The sequence below is a fragment of the Pieris napi genome, chromosome 5 (genome assembly GCF_905475465.1).
Source record: "Pieris napi chromosome 5, ilPieNapi1.2, whole genome shotgun sequence".
In the NCBI taxonomy this organism is placed as follows: domain Eukaryota; kingdom Metazoa; phylum Arthropoda; class Insecta; order Lepidoptera; family Pieridae; genus Pieris; species Pieris napi.
In genome coordinates, this window is record NC_062238.1 from 3000554 (window position 1) to 3023042 (window position 22489).

General features: G+C 32.1%; 1 protein-coding gene across 1 annotated transcript; it reads left to right on the forward strand.

The window, feature by feature from the left end:
- The first annotated feature begins 607 nt into the window (after window positions 1-607).
- Window positions 608-20136, forward strand: LOC125049781. The gene is made up of 11 exons (XM_047649232.1): window positions 608-759; window positions 868-913; window positions 2146-2229; window positions 3256-3553; window positions 5623-5700; window positions 6332-6406; window positions 10364-10483; window positions 11513-11606; window positions 12549-12601; window positions 16248-16384; window positions 19993-20136. The coding sequence occupies exons 1-11, from the start codon at window positions 687-689 to the stop codon at window positions 20105-20107; spliced, it is 1173 nt and encodes a 390-aa protein (XP_047505188.1). The 5' UTR covers window positions 608-686; the 3' UTR covers window positions 20108-20136.
- The last annotated feature ends 2353 nt before the right edge of the window (window positions 20137-22489 follow it).

The window sequence follows — 22489 nt, forward strand, 5'->3', positions numbered from 1 at the left end:
ATTGAGAGAGAGGTTATGTATCCCGAGATTACTTTAAATCGCCCTTCAAAATGTTAGACTCCCGAAATACAAAGAAAATCTTGACCCGTCTCGGAATACGTACTTCAAGGAGTCCTCAAAGCTTATTTAACTTAAGATCTCGTCGATATTGCCGTGAGTGGACAATCTTGCTACTCAATTGTGACATTTGAATCCAATTAATATGGACTTTAAATTTTGTTAATATTTTTCAACTTTTAAAAAATAAACCTTTTTAGGTCTGGGCCTCAGATTTCTGTATCTGTTTCATGATCATTTGCCTATCGAATGGGCATGTAGGTTATCATTCTCCTTTGGTGCATAGCCGGGGATCGAACCTACGACCTCAGGGATGAGAGTCGCACGCTGAAAACACGAGGCCAACACGGCTCCAACAACTTTCAAAATACGAGGGTACTAATAGTAAGAAGCTTGTGGATATAGTTGTGTCTGCATGTCTTTGCTATAACATTTACAGTCCTTATTATATTTTGTTGTAATTCACCATTTATACTAATAGCTACTATGCGTGTACAAAAACACATTTATTACACATACTACATGCAATTTCCACATACAATTACGAAAGGCACGTTATGCAAACATTTGATTTCTGCAATTAAATTGAAATATTCCATCAGTTGTAGAAATGTAATTAACTTTTTGAAATGTTTCTTACATTTTCTCAGCTCCTGATAGTTTTGATTAATTCCATTGTTTTTACTCAGTTTTGTGTTAAAGGTAGTGTAAATATTGTATTAATTATTGTGTAACAACGCCATGGCAATATAAATGACTAGATAATACAAATAAGTTTCGATTAATTTAATAAAAATCAAATATTTTCAGCCGTCTCCAACCCAGATGATAAGTACTCGTTTGTAGCACTTTTAGAGTAAGTTTTTTTTTGTTTGTAAATTGTCTCTGCACACAGAACATTAAATATGATTAAGCCTAACTTAATAATAAGTTATTTAACATATACATTATACACTACATATGTTATAATAAATAATTACGCATTTGTGAATGAAGAGTCACATGTCGCACCGAGGTTTGCACTAATATAAATTTATACTTAAATTATTAACACTGGCTAGTAAAGTAACCGCGACAGGCCGACATAATTAATCTATCTAAATGTACCATTTTCTTTACAAATAAACGATTTATTATTATTATTCAAGTACATTAAGTAAAGTAGTAATGTTCTATAGTAGTTAATATAGTTTAAAGTTCAGTAATGACCGCTTAGCGCTGCTCAGTTTATATAACCCACCAACGACATACACAATTGCTAATAGCAATATAAATTATACATACTACAATAACAGATAATTGTCCACCATTACCAAGTATCAAACTACATATCATACACTAAAACTGAAAACTGTGTAACGAACTAAAATAGCAATGTTACTAAGTTATTTTTATAGAACAGGGGGCAAATGGGCAGGAGGCTCACCTGATGTTAAGTGATACCGCCGCCCATGGACAATCTCAATGTCAGAGTGCTCGCGAGTGCGTTGCCAGCCTTTTAAGAATTGATACGCTCTTTTCTTAAGGACCCTAACTCGAATTGGTTCGGAAATACTTCGGTGGGCAGCTGGGCACATAGTAGTGGTGCGCGGAAAAACCTGCCTTGAAAAACGCTCAGTTGTGGAACGGCGGACGTCGAGGTGATACGGGTGGAATTTCGTATTCTGCCTCGACGTCTGATGATGAAACTCAGCTGCAGGTATTAATTCGAACAACTCCTCTGAACACCATGGTAAATGCGGTAGAAGATGCAGAGTGACCCCACACCTCTACGCAAAGGATCAACCCGCTTGGAGAGTGATTGGTCGTCGACGATTCATATACTTGCAGACGTCAGCACTGAAGTATTTCAAAAACCAATTCGAGTTAGGCTCTTTCAAGAATGAGCGTACCAATTCTTAAAAGGCCAGCAACGCACTTCCAAGCCTTCTGGCAATTAAAGTGTCCATAGGTATCACTTAATATCAGATGACCTTCCTACCCGTTTGGACACTGTTATATAAACTTGATTCTTGTTGATTAAAAAACACTATAAGTAGGAATTATATTCATGCATCAATGCAACATTATCCGTCGATTATTTTTCAGTATCGTTTTAACAGACGGCGGCAAGAGAACATGCACTGGGACCATTATTCACGACACCGTCGTTATCACAGCCGCACACTGCTTGTTAGTACTCTATTATGTTTAATGTTTTAAATTACGCAGCTTGACTCCGCCATTTTTTATATTAAACACGCTTGGAGCTAAGCAACCGACCAATAAATGTCGTGTGATTTATATTCAATTGTTAAATTTTAAGTCTATCTAGATATGAATATCGAGCATGAGCATAAGAGCATGTACAGTATATGAGTATTGAGTACAGGATTAGTGAGTGAGTCTAGCCCAGGAACTTCTGGCTATGTGACGTTACTATTGGGAAAATGATTAAGTGAAATCTATCGAGAGCCATCTAATTTACGAACTCGGAAATTCTTAATTATTAAGAATTATTAGTCATCGATGTATATAGAAAACTAGGTCACCTGGCAAACGTTGTTTTGCCAAGTATATTATTTCTAGGAAACATTTTTTTTAGTTAAAGGGGTAAAAATTAGAGGTTGTATGTATTTTTATATGTTGTATCATAAAAAGATAAAACAAAAAATTGTCTAAAAAATAAAAATTTGGGGTGGAAAATAGATAGCAGCCGATTCTCAGACTTACTGCCCTGCGATTCTGTAACTCACTTCACGAACTCACACAGCGGTTTTCGCATCGGCGGTCTCTCTCAAATCAGTCGTGAAGCAGTCATTTTTATGATTTGGCATTCTGATAAACAATAAAGTACAAGCTCCCACCTTCTGAAAAGGTGGGAGCGACCGGTGAGAGAGACCGCCGATGCGAAAACCGCTGTGTGAGTTCGTGAAGTGAGTTACAGAATCGCAGGGCTGAATATGCATAAAATCTTTATAAGAATCGGTCGAACCGTTTCGGAGGAGTATGGGAACGAACCTTGTGATACAAGAATTTTATAAATAGAGATATTCATTACGCACACTAATTAAGTACGTTTAATATTAATTAATCCACCTACATTAGATTTTCATGACTAGGAGAAGACGAGCTTACAATAAGTAATTTTAGGTGAAAATGTGAAATTACGCAGCGTGTTTACTACTTTTGTTAATTTTAAGTTTAATGCATTTTTAGTACCCAAGAACCCGATGATGAGATCCAAGTTGAACTGACCGCGTGCTTTGTCGTTATTGGTACAAAGAAGATGTTTGACACTGGCTACGAACAATACTTTCCTATTGAACGGGTAGTAATTCACCCAAAGTACAAGGGATGGACCGCTGATTTGGCTTTAGTATTCACCTTTGCGAGTATGGTCTCTGATAAGCCCGGAAGAACCGTGCCATTGGTCAGCGATCATATGAAGACGGTTGTGGACGCGAATGTGACGGTGCTCAGCTGGGGACATTGTAAAGATGAAGATCAGAATAAGGTACGCTGAAAAGTCCATTGACCCCTTACGCAATTTGTTTTTCTTTTGTTATATACTATTTATGCCTCGGCATTCCCGTTCTCTTCATACCTTTATCATAATCATACCGGAGCATTATTAATAGAGCATCGTATGGTTATTTTCAATCTTGACCAATAAACCTTGAAAATTATATACCTACCGATACCATACGAATCATTATAGCAGTGAAATTCATTCCGTCTTGCGATTCTAAACAATAAACTACAAGCTCTCTCCTTATCAGAATGCCAAATCGTAAAATGACTGCTTTACGACTGATACGAGCGCGACCGCCGCTTTGAAAACCGCTGTGTGAGTTCGATAAGTGAGTTACAGAATCGTAAGGCAGGTCAGTTAGACGCGGCGGTAGAGTAGTTTTTATATAATATAAAATTTAGTGGCATTATCAAGCTCTACAACTGTTCTCTCCAACTCAATCATATATCTCCCATTGTTAACACAGCGTTGGTTAAAAACGTTTTCGTTCGACCGTTTTACCCGACTTTGCTTTGCTGACCACGAAGTCTGTTATGATTCTCACAAATAACCTGGCTTTCTAATGGAATAGGATTTCAAGATCGGTTCAATTGATCCAGAGTTTACCCCTACAACCTTACAAATTCACAAACATTACCTCTTAATGTTAGTGTAGATTTAATTAGATTATTTGTAATTATAATAAAACTGTTTAATTATTGTATTATCTAATAGTCAAATAATACAATACATTATATGTTTGTATTAAGGCAATAAGAGATTTAATTGTTCGTTATTAAATTTTGTTTTCTCACCGAGATATTGCTCAATTTCCCAAGAACTTATTGACACAGCCTTTTGTCTTCCCTTTGATTGTAAATATTCGAATTGATTAAGCTTAAAGATTGTCCGAATCATTTTGTGATTTTAATTAAATTGATTGAAGATTATATAGTGATATTAAGTGGAGTATGATTTCTTATTCCGACAAAAATATAACTAGTATTTATAATTTATTTTTTGAAGTAAAAACACACTTATCAACTAGTAATAATTATTATTTAAGTATACTTTTTGTGTACACATAAGTTATATTATTAACGAAAATAATACGGTAGCAAAATGTATTTAACATTAAAACTATTTACATATATTTATACAATGTGGGAGTTCTCACAATAAGTAACGTTTATCTCAAATTCTATATTAAAACAATATACCCTACTAACTTTTGACCTCATCGAACTAACAAACGGTAACCGTGTGTAAGGACACAATTTGCAAAGCAAATCTAGTTCATGCTCATCATTAGCAAAATTTGTTATGCTCCCATTTTTGAACAATAAATTTAATTCCTACAGTAAAAATAAAAAATATAAAAAATCTGTTTCTAAATCTCTAAAAAGCCTTGATGTAAAAGATTTTTTTTTTATCCATAGCCATTTCAGGTAGACTTTTAATTAAATTATTTCACACACGTTTAATTAACACCCACGACCACTCATGATTTAGTTTTAATTTATTTGTTTTTTTTTGTTATTTTAGTTTAGTCTTAGTATGTAGTCATCTCTTTCTATATTTTCTATCCGCGATGGAAGGCACATGTGACCTGTTACCACAGGACTTCTATAGTCCTATTATAGGCACCAGCCTCTCACAAAGATAGTCAATTCCTGCATGTAAACTTGGAAAATGCAATATTATAACGAGGCAAATTTTATTATTATAAAACTAAGTATCTCACTCATGTTACATACACTTATGAACGTCAGTATAAAAAATAATTTAAAAAAACCTTCTAAATCTAGGACGTAAAACGGTCGATTAAAACTGTCAATAAATGCTTAATTACATAATTAAAATGGTAAAAAAATTAATAAGAAAAACATTACAATCAAGGTGGAATAGGAGCAGTAGCACGCACTTTCATTATTGCAAGATCAACACGCAAACTCCTAGTATCAAGGTGAATCAAGGTAGAATTAATTAATATATACCCGTTCATAGATGAATTCTACCAAGACCTTAAATTATGGTAAGATCTGCTTAAAAATTGGGTTTATTTATTCCAGCACACAGCAACTATACAGCAACTTGAAGAGACAGGAAGCAGTAGCACGTCGCATGAAGCTGTAGACCAACCTACAACGGTACGTAATATCCTGTTTCCTTTCACTAAATATTGGAAAGTTTCGTTAAATCTTCATATGTACTAGGATTTAATCTATCTCCAAAAAAAGAAAAAAAGGATTGGGGTAGGCCATAGTTTACGAGCTATTCTCAAAAAATTTTGTTTGATTAGAAGCATTGTAACAGGAGAATTTGATATATATATATATTACCAGTCGTATTTGCTAGGATTATGACTGAAATATGTAAAGTTTATAAGCTCATTTCAGTGTTATCATCAAATATTTCACTAGATAATTTTACCAAATAAACCCTTCATGAATCCTAAAATTCAGGAACTATTACTTTGTACCTGTTTGTCATCAATTTTGGAATTTGTATAAGGCAGTTCATTCTCAAATCTCTTTATTGTATGATCAATAAATTGCGCGGATAGAAAGAAAAATCTATCGAAATTTTTTGAATAGACAAGACATCTCGCATTAAATACGACTAGTAAAAGGAGCTGCCGTAGTTATTTTTTAAATAAAGAAAAAATATTTTGATTTTCGAATCAAACAAAAATTTGGATGTCCCGAAAAATAATATTTTTATCCAAGACTCAATCAAGGCTAACAGTTCGATATTAAAATTCAATATTCCTAATTTCAGAAAAGTAAAAGAAAGAAAAGAATGAAGCATAAAACAAAAGGAAAACGTAAACATAATTCCTACGAATTAATAAGGGTTTGTATAGAGAAAATATTTCCGGTTGCCTCTATTAACAGAAACGACCTACTTCTGACCTCTCGGTTCGTAAATTAAAATGGCTAAGAAACTTCAAATTCGTCTAAGTCTTAGATATTTTCACAAAATGTAACCTTTTCGATATAAATAACGATAAGATAGCCTTTTTTCTCTACTGCTATAGTTCTTTTGTGAGAAGGATTTTTGATAAATTTATCAAACTGTTGTATAATGGATGTGTAAACAAGTGTGTTTGTGAAATTTATTTGTCTGTTCGAAGTTGCAACGGGGCTTGGGGTAGATACATACAAATGTGACTCACGAGCGTTTTTAAAACCAATTAGAAACATAAAAGTTTTGCGAGCCTTCTGGCAATGTGAGTGTCCATGGGCGGGCATTAACATCAGATGAGCCTCTTGCCCATTTGCCGCGTAATCTATGTGTATATATATTTAATATATATAATTTCGGGCAAAGGGATATACAATGCTTGATTGCTGAACATAATGCTTTACCAATAATTAACACAAAATAGTCTTTGAAATTATTATTATTTTTATTACTATATTAACTTGTATTCTGAATTGTTTAATTTTCTGATATATAGAAATTTATAATTCTAGTTTCACCTTTGCTAAAATTTAGTAGATTTTCTCTTAATATGCTCTGTCATGGCATTATGAATAAGATAATATAATAGATTGACATTTCATATTTTAAGTACATAATCATCCTTCTGTAAATGACACATCGTTGATTTTTGTTCCTAGTAATACAGTTCCACGATGTTTTTGTTACGTGTTTATTGTGTATATAGAAATAAACTATCTACTAAGTATTTTGGCCATTCAATGCGCAAAGGCGATGAGAACTTGGAGAAACGGATCGTTACCAAATAAAAAAATGGCTGGCCTCAACAAAAAGTCCAAACATATTATTACATGCTAAAAGAAAAACCCTTAGAAGATTTACTCTAGAAAAAACAAATGAAAGTGCATTTTAAAATATCCTATTATCTATAAAACGTTCAACAATTTGTTTCGTCCTAGAAACATTTACCTTAACACGTATAAAAATCACTTACCTTGTTCCACCTTATGCAAGTATTTTCCTTATTCAAAACGTCTATAGTAGAAGCATTTAATTATTTTTAACAGCTTAGAGAGATACTTATCGCTGCGACAAAAAGGCGTGCGATTATTTTATACAGAATTGCTTAGAACAAGAAAATCCTTTTAGTGCTGAGTACTCGAGTATTTCTGCTATAGGAGACAATTGAGTCCCCATTGTTATAAATTAGCGTTCAAATTGAAATTGCTTTCATTATTCTAATTCACATTTGCTACTAGTTTCGTTGCTCCATATTGTCTCATACGTGTAGTAACTAAAATCAATATTACGAACGGTGTTTCAAATATATTACGAAGACTGAACAAAGGACTAAAGTGGTTAAATTCCTGGAGCAATTAAAAATATACTTGCAATTTGTTTTGCGCCTCTAGCGGGTTATAAAAAACGCGCCACGGTGAAATTTTAGTGATCTGTCAAAGAGATGGATGCCATTACGTTGAATACCTAGACCTGACTTTGAAATGTCTAAAGCTAAAATATTTTTTTTCGAAATTTGCAAAATGTGGGAAATATTATAGTGACGGAATTAAATATACACATATATACACAATTTTGAATACTCGGGATTAAATCCAAAAGGATTTTTTTACACGATAAATGAAATGTGACGAGATATTTTTAATCTGTGGCTTAATTGTTAGCGCACGTGATGTATGGTATCAGTCCTGGGTTCGATTTTCATTGGTGTATGGTATCAACGAAAACGACAATGAGGTTGGGCTTGTACTTGATGATGGCGGCAACCGGACCTTACTAAATAATATACCTATAACTTTAGCGAGTAACGCTTACCTTCTTCAGGATTTCAAGAACCAAACTTCAGATTCTTACGAAGACTATGAGTTATCGAACTTGGCTACAAAAGGCACGTTGCCTGTAAGTAACAATATACAGTCATATTTATAACTGTACCAAAACTATCACTAACAATAATAAAATTTAAATAAATCAGGGGTGCTACAACCTTTTTAGGTCTGGGCTCAGATTTCTGTATCTGGTTCATGATCATTTGTCAATCTAATAGGCAAGTTGGCGAGCCTCCTGTGCGTGACACATGCCGTCGACTTTTTAAGGCAATCCGGTGTTCTAACGATGTTTTCCTTCGCCGTTCGAGCGAATTTAAAATGCGCAAATAGAAATAAAGTTAATTGGTACACAGCCGAGGTTCGAACTTACGACCTCAGTGATGTTAGTCGCACGCTGAAGCCACTAGGCCAACATTCTAACATTCTAAGGATAGAACACAATTCTAGGATAGAAGGGTTACACATATTTGTTTGTTGCTGCTCTATTAAATTTGCCTACGAAAACATACCTAGGAATTCGCGTGCACTCATGCACTCAACAGGAACACACAAATATTAATCACAATAAAATATACATATATATATATAAACTAATCATATACCGTTTTAATTTCTCTGTAACTAATTTCCTCTTTTCATCTCAGCTTACACAATTTGAGAGAAAGGGCGAAAGAAACATTTAGTTAAGAGTGTAATTAGACTGATTTAGTTATGAATTAAGGTGCATGTGTTTTATTTAACCTCTTTGAGTAATTTCCTTTGACTCACGCTCTATAATCTATTATTTTTTATTCACTATTCACACTGCGAATATAAAACGCCTTGTATCGGGTGCACGGCTGGCATTGTCACACTAATTGGATCGCTCAATAGAGCATTGTGCGGTCACAATAAACCATACCTGTGAATAATGAGAAGAATCCTTCCTTTAAAGACTAGATAATTGAATAAAAAGCACGTCATACTGGTAATGGGTATTTTATAACTGAATTGAAAGCCAAGAACTTGTTTTTCTCTTTTATGTTCACGACGAGATATGTTTTGCTCTCTGCATTTTGAGTACGTAGGTGATCATATAAATAAATACTTGAGTGTCCAGCTCTATAGAGCTGACGCCGCAATCTTGGTTACGCACGGTACAAAAACTCATCATAGAAGTCTGGATCTCTATCGCGATTGGGTGTTACAGAGTACATGTGTAGGCGCAGGTCTTAAGTTTTGTGCTTTTCCAACTCGCGATTTTTGAGAGGAACTTCGAGCATGCTGAACAGTTTCATTAAAGAACGGAGTGCCATTTTTGGTCACTAACAGCGCTATAAGATAAAAAAGTACGTTGCCTTTATTAAAGTAGGCCATCCTCTCTTATTTCATCTCGGAAGTCTTACTTTACTCATTTAATATGATTTAAAAAAATGTATTATGGAATTGAGTGTTAAGTTTTTTAATGCTTATCTCTTCTCTTTATGTACACTTTAGAAATGTCCGTTCGTTTATGTCCGTATGTCTGTTCGTTCACAAAAACATAAATATTTTATGTCAGCGGTAATGGACATCTGTAGAAGTAGACATGGGGAAAAATTGTCTATGCCAAAAATTAGTCTAAAAACATAGGAAACACACCTTTTGTATGGCAATCAAGGTTTATAATAATTTACCAAAAACATTCAAAGATCTTAAGAGAAAAAAATATTATTCTATTAATGATTATTTTCTTAAAACATTATAATTAATATTAATTGGATAACGAAATAATATATTTAAATAATGTGATGATATAGTAATAAAATAATATAAAAATGGATTATATTTATATGACTCATAATGACATTGTAACTTCTATTCTACCTTTTAAGAAAAAATTGCATGCCATTATGTGTGCCGGAATATGCGAACTTTAGATTGTACCAACAACATTTTTGTTCCATATTATTGCCAATAGATTATTATTATTATTATTTAAAAACAAATAAATATTTATGTATGAATGAGGCATATCATATATCTAAAAACATTTTTACAGGACTCCCCAAGTATAATGTCAAAATTGGATATTCGTAAACATAGAAGCGCGTATCTCCAAACAACAGGCAATGTAATGTCGTATTACAAAAATAATTGGCGTAGGAAAATGGGAGCGCAGGTGAGTGGCTTATAAATATTTTGCTTTTCAATTTTATTGACACAATAAATCAAATTGTATTTTTTGTTTAATAAAAAATATTGTCAGTACGTACTATCGAACTTGAGTCGTTCTATAAAAACGAACGGTTAAGTCATTTGTCATTTAAGTGCAGTTTAGTAAAGCAGTATTGGCCAAGTGGCTTCGGCATACAAGGTTATCTCTGAGGTCATAGGTTCACGGCTGTGCAGCAATGGACTTTCTATGTGCACATTTATCATTCGCTCGAACGCTGAAGGAATACATCGACAGGAAACCGGCTTGTCTTAGAGCCAAAAGTTGTCAATAGACAAATGATCATGAAACAGATACAGAAATCTGAGTCCCAGACCTAAAAAGGTTGTAGTGCCTTTTTATTATTACTATTAACTTCACTATATTTTACTAACTTTATAAAGATCTTTCAAATTCGTAGAATTTTACTAGTTACTTATAGAAAAATGCAAAACAATGCCATGTCATTTTGGTTCATATTTAGAGATCCAAATTGGTAACTAGCCCTCTTTGCCTTATACGACTTTTTGGTATGGGACAATTCGCTTCCCTGACCATGTTTTTGCTTTCCTTTCTAACAAGTATTAATTGCGCACATAGAGAAAAATCCATTGATGAATATCTCGAATCCCAAGGTTACAAATTACGGTAACATCACTAGACCTACACCGGTTCCGTCATTAAATATTACTACTATAATTTTGAAAATATTAATATAATATTGTTTTGGTAGTGAGTTTATTAAATTTGGTAAGAAGGTGGTAATACGATAGTCTTTGGTTTTTTTTTTGTAAAGATTATTGTAATTCGTTTTGAATTTTCTACGTGTTGAATAGTGTTAGTGAGTTTTATCTATTAAGGTTAACACATAATTTACCGTCTACAATTTTATCTACAAAGACTCGTATAAAACATAAGAAAATGAAAAGGTTAATACATCACATATAACAGATATTAAAGTTCACACTTGATATAAGTTTTAATTAAATTCCACAGCAAAATAAATTAACAATTGAAGTCTTCGGCTTCGTTAACGTTGCCAGTTGCAAAAAAATTATAGAAAAGGGAAAACCGACTGTGTATCGGATACGTGAGTATTTTACGTGAAGTTTTAACTCGAAAAGTTCTTTACATATCATAAATCATAGTACTTGAGTCTTTTGACGGACGAGCTCATGTATTTTGAAATATATTGGAATATTCCATTTATGAACTGAGTACAAGTTATATATATTTTATGTAGGTTTTATCGCATGAACACATTTAAGTATTTCAGTCCTAACATGATACAATTAATGACTTTTAAGTACTGTAGCGACTTCAATTATTGTGTTTAATTTTTCATTTTTATAAGAATGTTGGTAGCATTTGATTAAGCGATGGTAACGGTTATTAATATGCATAATAAATATCTATTATTTCATAAATGCGAAAATCTTGTATCTTTTTGTAGTTAAATAGGACAAAATTTAGTCGACTCCAGTTTGAAACGTTACATTGTAATGTCTCGACTTCAGACACAAGAGTGTTGCGTTACTGCTCGAGAAATATTCTCGCGACCGTAAAGCGCGTCCCCTGTGCCGGACGCACAGCTGTTATTGTTGCTAAGTTGCACTATTATTAATATGTAGAAGAAAACCAGTCGAGGATAAGATTTAGCCAGACCAGCATTCACGGCATAAGCTGTGTAGACGATGATGTTGATGTTCCGATCAGCCAGAAAGGTGATCCAATTGCACAATTTCACGGTAAACTGGGAACCTGCTTCGAAAGAAACGCTTTGTGCCACATGTCCAAACTAACCCCCAGTGCGTCCCCCTATTACACACTTGCCTCTGCATATGAGTTAGGTATTAGGTCACCAGTTGAGTGATCAGCCCTGTAGATACTTTAAGAGCTGGCATTTCTATTATATAAAGGAGGCATTTCGTTTGAGATACTCGTAGAAAATAATGTTAAACAATTTTATCGTTGTACGATCAAAGTGCATATCTTGAATAGTTATTATTATACTGATTGATAATTTTTTCAGAGAATGTAAATGAAATAATATGTTATTCGAATGAAGATCGCTACGTAAGCGCCGTAAGTACATCAAAAATACTTATTTGTATTCATTACTTCTGTTGATATTATGAAAGGTTTACGGTATTTATCGATAGTAGGGAATGCAATCTCGAGTCGAGATCGTAGAAGCTAAGATATCTTTTCGTTCTATGATCTATACTTCGTACGTTTCATCAATTTGATACGATTTTGTTCTTTATTCAAAATTGTAATTTAGCTTCATCACGCGAAGTGAGTCGTTAGTAAAATTTCAATATTTAATTTAAAACAAGCGCTATTGTGTTAATAAGATTAATTAAATGAATAATATACATCTGATATTCTCGTGAATAAATCATGAAAATTCACTTAAAATTAAAATCGTATTTATATTTAAAAGGCGGGTCGATCTGTTAACTGATAATTTTACTTTATCCTCTCATATTTTGAAGATACTCCTCATTCTGATATAATTATGACGTAGTGTAATTTCTTATGAATGTTTTGGTAATGCTTTTTATTGTTTGTCTATAATAATTAATAATAATTAATCCGCATTTATTTTATTTTTTTAAACGAACGACATTTTATGGAGTATAGGCCTCCTCCAACTGGCTCCATCTCTCTCTATCTTTTCTCCCAATCTTCCTCACCAACTCCTTGAAGTTCATCAGTTTGACTACAATAAAACTTTTATAATTTAAGAGAATCGAAAATATCTAGCCAAAATTAACTAAATCTATTCGAAGATTGAAGCTAGGAATCATAATCTATGACTCTTGCTCGGCTTTGAAGGCAGACCCAGATAATCATAGAGAGATTCAGATACGACCACGAACTGTGGCTGTGTGTGTCGAAATCCAATAAATTTTTGACGAGAGTCACACTAAGTACAAAGTCTCGTTTCTGAATCTTACCCAAGAATCACATGTGTCCCCGTCATCTATATAAGGAATATATTAAACTTTGCGAAAATGAACACACGATGAAATAATAAACTTAAATTTCTGCGATTTTAATATACAATGATGTTGGTTTTCGCTGTTTGTAAATTGTTTTATTTGGTACGTAATTAATGTGGTTTCATCCGCTTCGTTTACGCGTACATTTTGTACTACTGATTTTACCTCTTTACAAAGTAAAATAAACCATCTTCATTTTCAGAGTCAGTCGTATATATTATTCGCCATATGTTATTTGTTTTAATGATATAATTTGCGTTAGTATTATTAATTTTATTTAATATTGAATGAAGCTTATTTACGTTTTTTTCTATTTTTTTTAGTTTTTCAGTACATTTCTAGTGTTGTCTGGTAGAAATCGCTTGTTAGCGATAAGGCTCCCTTGCCTAATAACTAATGTAACCTGTTTTTTAAATATATATTACGTTCTATTTTAATAGATAATAGACAGTTGACAATACACAAGTATCAAAAATTAATATTGTCAACCAACCACAAACCATACTTTACAAAGCAAGTATATATAGTATTTTTTAAAATTAAATTTTAGTTTCATAATAATCTCCACGAGCCAATTTACGGTAGATAGATCGGATTAAGAAATCAGCAAGAGAGACATGACAGAAAGTGTCAAAGTGCAGACAGAAGTATCGGGATTTGAAGGAGGCCTTTAATTATTATTAGATTTTACAACACTACAGAGAAACACACAAATGCTATCTAATATATAAAATTCTCGTATCGCGGTGTTTGTGGTTAAACTCCTCCGAAACGGCTCGACCGATTCTCATGAAATTTTGTGTGCATATTGGGTATGTCTGAGAATCGGACATCTATTTTTCATCCCCCTTAATGTTAAGGGTAGTCCACCCTAAATATTTTTTTATTTTTAGATATTTTTTTCTGTTTTTATTTATGATACAGCATTTAAAAATACATACAACCCCTAACTTTCACCTCTCTATGATCAACCCCTATTTTTTATTATAATGATATACATGGCAAAACGACGTTTGCCCGGTCAGCTAATTATCATATAAAAAAATCTATAAACAAATGAAATTATATATTTACTAAGTTAACTATAGGATAATAAAAGATTTATTATAGGATGTGTTAATAAAATTTGTTACTATTAAATCTATATCATTAGTTTTTTTAACGAATAATCCATATCTAGAATGTAGAAATCTAAATCTTTCATATTGTTCATAAACAGCAAATATAATAATTATCTTAATATATATATATATTCGTATTTTGTTTTTTGTATAACTTAGTATTAAATTGGATGCAACTTGTTTAATACAAAAAGTTGACATTGAGTTATGTGATATTGCTTGCTACTCGATTGTGAGCAAGTTGTATGGATCTTGTTAGTGCTGCGCCTAATTAAGTTCTCATGTCATATTCACACGTGTATATCCTTTCTATAACATATTTTCATAAGTAGGTATCTGATTGTCCTAATTTTAACAACGAATAATTAATCTCCGGTGTTTGGAAGTTGGTTTAAAGAGATATCATAATATTTTCATACATAAATACAAAATGATATACAGGCTAAACCACTTTGGAGCATTTCTCACAATCTTTAACCAAGTCTAAACGTTAAAGTTGCACGTACGCTGCAATCTATTATACTACTTTGTGCTGCTAAACCTGACATCTAGCGTATTTATGAGGCAAACATTACGTGAACAGTGTTGAGACCAACCTTATATGGATATTAAACTTTTAATGAATACATTATCTTGGCAGTCAATGTCATTACGCTAATTTGTCGTGATACTGGGAATGTTAAAATGGGCGAGAGGTTTCTGGGATTATACTGGATCATATCGTCATAGTCGTAGGACGGATCTGGCAAACTTTACAGGGCAGCCATTTCAAAATAATATAATTATGTTAGTTTTTGTCTCATAACTATTTCAATTCATATACTGTTATTATGAAAATTGGCATACAAGCAAACAAAAGGGTTTGTTTTAAAACAATATAAAAATAATAACATTAAATTACACAGTTTTCTAGAAAAATCACGTGCTTCTATCAAATCCGACTTTACCGACTGATTAATTTGAAATTTAAACTACATAGATTTTCTTTTAATGTAGCCGTAATATTTAGTCAATGTAGTATCCAAAAATCTAACATTGTTCTACGATCATGACGATATGTAATAAAAATAAATAATTCTATAATAATAATTTCTAATTTACATTATCTATTACAATTATTTAACATCAATACATTATTGCATGCTATATACGTAAATAGTGTTAATCTATTAATTAAAACAGTTGATGCATTTTAGAAAATATTTAGGATTTTTTAGAAATTCCAGCTTAGTTATACAGTAATGACATTAAACATTTACCGGAAACGTATACAAATTTTTACACTACATATAGTTGCTAGTACTTTATGATAGTCGCGGTTAGGTTGGGATATTTTTACGAATGTTATAGTGGTATTGTATATTACTGATAGTGTAGTTTAACAACTTTGATTTCTAAAATAAAAATACTATTATGAAATATTGCTAAGAAAATTTGTTTGTCTGCCTGTCCTTTAGTTTAAGTTTGTCCTAACTTACGACATTCTATCGATAAATCATAAGTCTATTTAATTGTAAATCTAAGCATACATTTATTAATAATGGGGTTAATCATCCCTCAACCGTATACTATGATTTGACTTTAAGATAATTACAATTGCAGGAAGACTCGGGCGCACCGGCCATGAGACATGGTCATATAGTGGGAGTGACAGTAGGAGGGGCAGAGTTCGACGGTGACCACGTTGCTGTGGCCATGAAGATCAGCTGTTTCTGTTCATGGATTGCTGAAAACTTACCGTATGTATTACATACAATTTTTATTTAAACGGGACTGCACCTCAACGCCTGGAGTTTCGAAACAGAGCGCTTTTTAAGGCACTTTCTGCCAGTAGAGTTACCTTCAAGAATGTATAATTTCCTCAAAGGCCGGCAATACCCATAATAAGCCTCCCGGCGTTGTATATTTGCCCCTGTTCGTATGTCTCTTGTGCCACAAAAAGTTAGGACCGATATAGCATTTGTTTTTTTTTTTTCATAAACAGAAGTATAATATAACTGTCACTTCCTTATGTCCTAAGTTTAAGTTTTTGTGAGAAAATAAATAAATAAATAAATAAAAATAAATTTTCTATAATTAGTCTAGGTTTTCACTATTTAAAAGAGTTTTTTTATTTGTTAATTTTCAAGTCTATATTTTACGCCTACTTATTTATCTCTTGTCAAATTATATTTATACCGGGATGACAATACAATGCGTTGTCTGCCTATTGTTTATTGATTGCGTAAATGTCGTTTGTGCAAATATTTGAGAATTTATTGTGATTCTCATTCGCAAATAAAAATAACAATAGATTTGTTTCCCAATTCCTGATTTTAGCCCAGTGCAATTTTGGCAGATATAAACTAAAAGAACGTAAAAATAAATCACGTCAATCAATTAAAAAAGTTATTTTAGTTCATTCATAAAGGCTTTTTATTTTATTTTAACAGCTGATGATTTGAATATAGCTTGCGATACCGAGGTTTAACCAGAAGCGTTCAATTCTCGTAGTTTTATGTTCCATTTAAAATTATTATTAAGTCATTAAAAATAATTCAAAATTTCTTTTGTAGTTGAAACATTGATAAAAAAACGTTATCAAATGAATCGTTCACACATACAAATCATAGGAATAAAACCAATCCATCTGATAAACACCAAGACTTCTTATTCAGGAATAGTATAAAACATTAAAAAAATCAGTGGACCTCAGATTTCTGAATCTATTTGATGATAATTTTTAGATCTAATAGGCAAGTAGGTGATCAGCGTCCTGTGCCTAACACACGCCGTTGACTTTTTGGGGTTAAGACATGTCGGTTTCCTCACGTTGTTTTCCTTCACCGTTCGAGCCAATGTTAAATGCGCACATAGAAAGAAAGTCCATTGGTGCACAGCCGGGGATCGAACAAAAGACCTCAGAAATGAGAGTCGCACGCTGAAGCCACTAGGCCAACACTGCTCCTAGTATAAAACATATTATAACGTTTAATTTCGAGGTCCGGATTCGTTTCTCAGCAACTATAGCTTCGTGACAACTAGTGTAGTAGTAACAGAAATAACCAGAATTGGAGAGGTTATTGAACTTCAAAACAAATATAAAAGTATAGTCTACAAAACTGTATCGATAGCTAGAAATTCCGTTAAGCTGCCTCTATAGCTTTAAATTACGTTTTTCGGTACACTGACATCAACAAACCGGTAACGATTGGTTCGGGATTTTGTCATGACAAGCGAATGGATCGCTCTAGGAAACTGTTTCGAGAATTTTCATTGTATTAATCGGAAAATTGTTACACATTCCTACAAACATATAACAAAGAATATATTCATTTTCCTTTCTAATGCATACATTATTTTATAAACTCTTATGAAGGAGCCGGTAAAAAGGAGACACACTGTAAAACAAAAAAAAAAGGGTACGTGTACCTACTTATGTACGCGCGTAAGAAGTTATACTTTTTAAATATTAAATAATTAATTTTAAATTTAATTTTAATTAATATTAAACGTTAATAATTTAATAGTATTTAATATTTAGTATATTATTCAATTATTAATTAATATTAATAATAATAATTATTAATATTTATTATTTTATTATATTATACATTCAATTTAATAACTAGGTATGTTTCATAACCTTTTAACTAAGTAACAATAGGTCTTTGTGAAAAAGCATTGCTAAATTTCTTTGAAAAAATAATGAAAACTCCTTTATTTGTTTAAAAGGTCATTATGGTCATTCAAAATTCTTGGCATAGCTGCGAACTTCACGCATATTCTATTTCTTTTTACTTGTAGATTGTCTTATTCCCATCTCGCTCGCACACGCTCGGCGCCGGCTATAATCACACTGATAATTTTGTGTCACGGTGCGCGCGCATCGTAAAATTTCACTCTCATCAATTTTTCATAACGCGCCGAAAGAAGTATAACTTCAAAAACGTAACGAAGGCGCGCTCGTTTTGATTGTCGTCAATAAAATCAAAATATCATTTATGCATGAGAATGTCGTTAAAAAAAGAAGTGCGTGCGTACAAAGTACACATGTTAGAAGTGAAACTTCTTTGGGCAACTAATTTTGAAGTCTTGTTCATATTTATACAAATCTTAAACTTAAGATTTCCGAGACTTAGAGGGAGGGAAAAGGAAGATATGTTAGGAATTTAATGAATTTAATTGTCATTAAAATATTAATTTTCGAAAATTAATACAAAATAACAATTTAATTTTTTTGATTTATAAAAACACGTGGCATTTTAATTTACAAATCGTCATTTGAGATTTCAATGAATTATTTTTCATAAAATATAAAATACAAATATTTAATAAATTCTCTTCACGAAATTTTAATTTTAAAAATAGAATTTCTATAAGGTAATTCGCCGTTCGCACTCTCTCTCAATCGGTCTCAATCGCTCTCGCCGCTGACGCTATTATTATTAGTATTGCGTTTCATTCCTAAAAATGTTACGCTTATGCGCCTAAAGAAGTTTCACTTCAAATATATCTAAATTAATATTAACTACTCGTTTTAAAAGGGGAAGAACGGACGTGAAGAATGGGTAATAAATTCTCCGCCACTCATTTTAGTTACAATACATTTATGAAGAACTGCTACTATTACACTATGCCCCGCATGATTTTAATCTCTATATATAAAATTCTCGTGTTACAATGTTCGTTCCCATACACCTCCGAAACGACTTGACCGATTCTTATGATTTTTTTTATGCACATTCAGTTAGACTGAGAATTGGCTACTTTCTATCTTTCAAACCCCTAAGTTATAAGGGTTATAATACCCCCAATTTTTTTTTATTATTTAGACAATTTTTTTGTTTTAATTTTGTTATGATACAGCATACAAAAATACATACAACCCCTCTTTTATTATTGTAGGTAGTTACGGCAATTGTTTGCCGGGTCAGCTAGTAATAATATAACGACAGTTTTGAAGTTTTGTTAATAAAACGAAATTTAAGGAAATGTTATTTATTATCAATCCAGCTCCCAAAGTCATTCCTGTATAAAAAGATTACATTGGGAGTCCAACTTTCATAAATCTATTTTACGATAATGTAATATCAATTATGCGCAAGAACGCTGTAGCTTCTAATAGAAATTTCGATTTAGCGATTTTTTCCATTAACCATCTCTCAATATTCGGTGATGACCTAACGTGGGAGTTAGTGGTAGAAAAAGGCAGATAATTTCCTTTACTCTATAAATTAATACTCAATTTTCAATACCAGCCTTGAGATTCTGTAACTCACTTTTCGAACTCTCACAGCGGTTTTACAGCGGCGGTCGCGCTCAAATCAGTCGTGAAGCAGTAATTTTATGCATGCATTAATTTCAGTGATGGAGGACCAAGTATGCAATGCTGCACAAACTGCTGCGATATCCAAAAACAATCGATGGAGTATAGTGGAGAAGCATTCCATCAGACACGAAAGAAGAAGAAGAAGATTTGATAATAATTTAATTACTGTCAGTAGTATGACCATCATGTTATATTATCCTTATTGTTAACTAAATGACATTTTAAGTACAATATTTGCAAAATTTTGTAATATTTTTATTAAAATTTGTTTACTCTATAAAGGTAAATTATATTCATAACAGAGTTATTAAACTAACTAATCATTATAAAGAACTAAAATAAACATATGTAATAATATGTAAAGTAGTTTATTGTCAATGGGACTATGAAACATACAAATAAGATAAAGAATCAGGTCATAATATTTTTTTAAATGGTATCAGGTCTGACACCCTATGATAGTAGTGGAATAAGTCCCACAATCCCCAATAAGGTAAAGGATAAAGAGATTGATAATTTTTATTAGGCAAGTGATCAGGCTGTTGTGTCTGACATATATAGATTTTTGGGTTTGGGGTCTTAGATGTGGTGCATCTTTCAAAACACGACCTCAGAATCTTATTAGACAATGATTGTTTTATCTTGAAGACAATCCAATGTTCTACATAAGATAGCAAAATTGTTATTCCCCTCGAATTAAGTTTATGCAAATAAGCTTATACTGTCTTGTAATAAGATTTATGGTGACAGACTAATCCATTTGTAATCCGCTTTGAGCCTAAACAGAGGAAAAGCCCGTAATAAGATTTTTAAAAGTTTTGGCGCGGAGTGTTTTATTTCTTCAGAAATCGTAAGTTGTATATAGACGCTAGATTATAAAGAACGTGTTTTTAATATGATAAAAATGCGTTAGGTGTATTTTTTTACACCTGTACCTTTTTAATAGTTTGTTATTATCACTACATTTATTTATTCATACAATTGATTTAAAAAACACTATACTTACAGACGATACCAATATGATAGTGTTTAAAATTATAATTCTTTAAAAGTACAAAGAAATAAAATATCTAAATATATAAAACAAATTCGTGTTACACCACTTATAACTCAGCTGGACCGATGTTAGTTATCTCTTTTTTGGTTGATTCTTCTCCGCTCCGAATAGCAAAATAAGTAATAAAATATCGGATAAGTTATCGAATGACAATAAATTAATTAACTAATTTTACGAATGCAAACAGCATGTGGTGACTAAACGACGCATATAAATAAAATTATCGCACAGATCAACAAAATAAATAAGACTTAGTTATTTTTTGTAATATATTATGTACACAATATAACATTTATTTCATATGAAAAGATTGAGAAAGGTGTTTATGGAGAAAAAAAATTGTACGGGTAAACCTAAAAATAAGTTTTATTTTGCTGTAATTGTGAACGCAAACAGTTTCTATGGGGTAGCACAGTAAAATATACCATATGTTGGTGTGTAGCTACTAAAAAGATAAGTTAAGTAAAATCATATTAAGGCGAAATGAAGTTCGCGGAGGCAGCTAGTAAATAATAATATCACAATATCCTTTAATGTTATTATCATTGTGAAGACTACTGAATATTTTATTTCCTTGAGCACTCGTGCAAAAAGATATGTCATGTTTCATCCCATATAGAACACAGCCATAATTAAATGTCAGAGGTCAGTTAAGGATTCATGAGTCTCCAGTTAGCAATTAGTTCAATAATCCAGGTTTACAGGCATCACACAGGAGCTACCGAGTCTGGTAATTGCTGGCGTAATCCTGGCTCATAGTTCTAGTGGTCTAATTTATACTTGTTTTTATTAATAAAAAACAAAATTGAATTTAAAAATGGAAAAAAATACTTATTAATTCTTCAAAATAAAACCGACTAAATGCATACAAAGTTTAAATTGTATTTGAAGGCGATTGAAAATAGCAAGCATATTGAAGAGAAATTAAGTCTTCAGGTTATTAGGGTATTAAATTAATCAATCAAATTTATATAAAGTGAGTTTGTTGCGAAGTCTGTAAAAGCGAGGAATACAAGATTCGAATTGAAAATCTTCAAAGACTTATTGAAAGGTGTTTTATTTTCTTAAATTGACTTTTATAATATACCATTATGTTCAATCATTAAATGATTTAAAAATCAAAGACAGTATTATAAATTTTGTAAATCAGCAGTGCCCATTCACGGTCTGTCGATTTTTAGAACAATAATAGTTAGTTCAAATAAATCAAACTTCTTAGAGATAATTCCAACATTTTACTAAAACATTTACTCTACCAACGCTTTGAAACAGTCGTACGTTGCAGACATACGTCTTGTGCATATTTTAAGACATACTAAATTCCGAGGCGCGCCAGTAATAATATATTTTAGCGGCAAATGTATTTTAATTAAGTTTTCCAAGGGTTTATTAACAAGTTTATGCGAAGAACTTTACTTTTACGTCGTTCCGAAGGTTTTGCGCTTATTTAGTGAATTTGATAAAAATATTGCCTAC

Coding starts and splice junctions, on each gene's coding strand:
- LOC125049781 (XM_047649232.1), top strand. CDS start 687: ATGTTTCTTACATTTTCTCAGCTCCTGATAGTTTTGATTAATTCCATT. Junction 760..867: donor TACTCAGTTTTGTGTTAAAG/GTAGTGTAAATA, acceptor AAATATTTTCAG/CCGTCTCCAACCCAGATGAT. Junction 914..2,145: donor TCGTTTGTAGCACTTTTAGA/GTAAGTTTTTTT, acceptor ATTATTTTTCAG/TATCGTTTTAACAGACGGCG.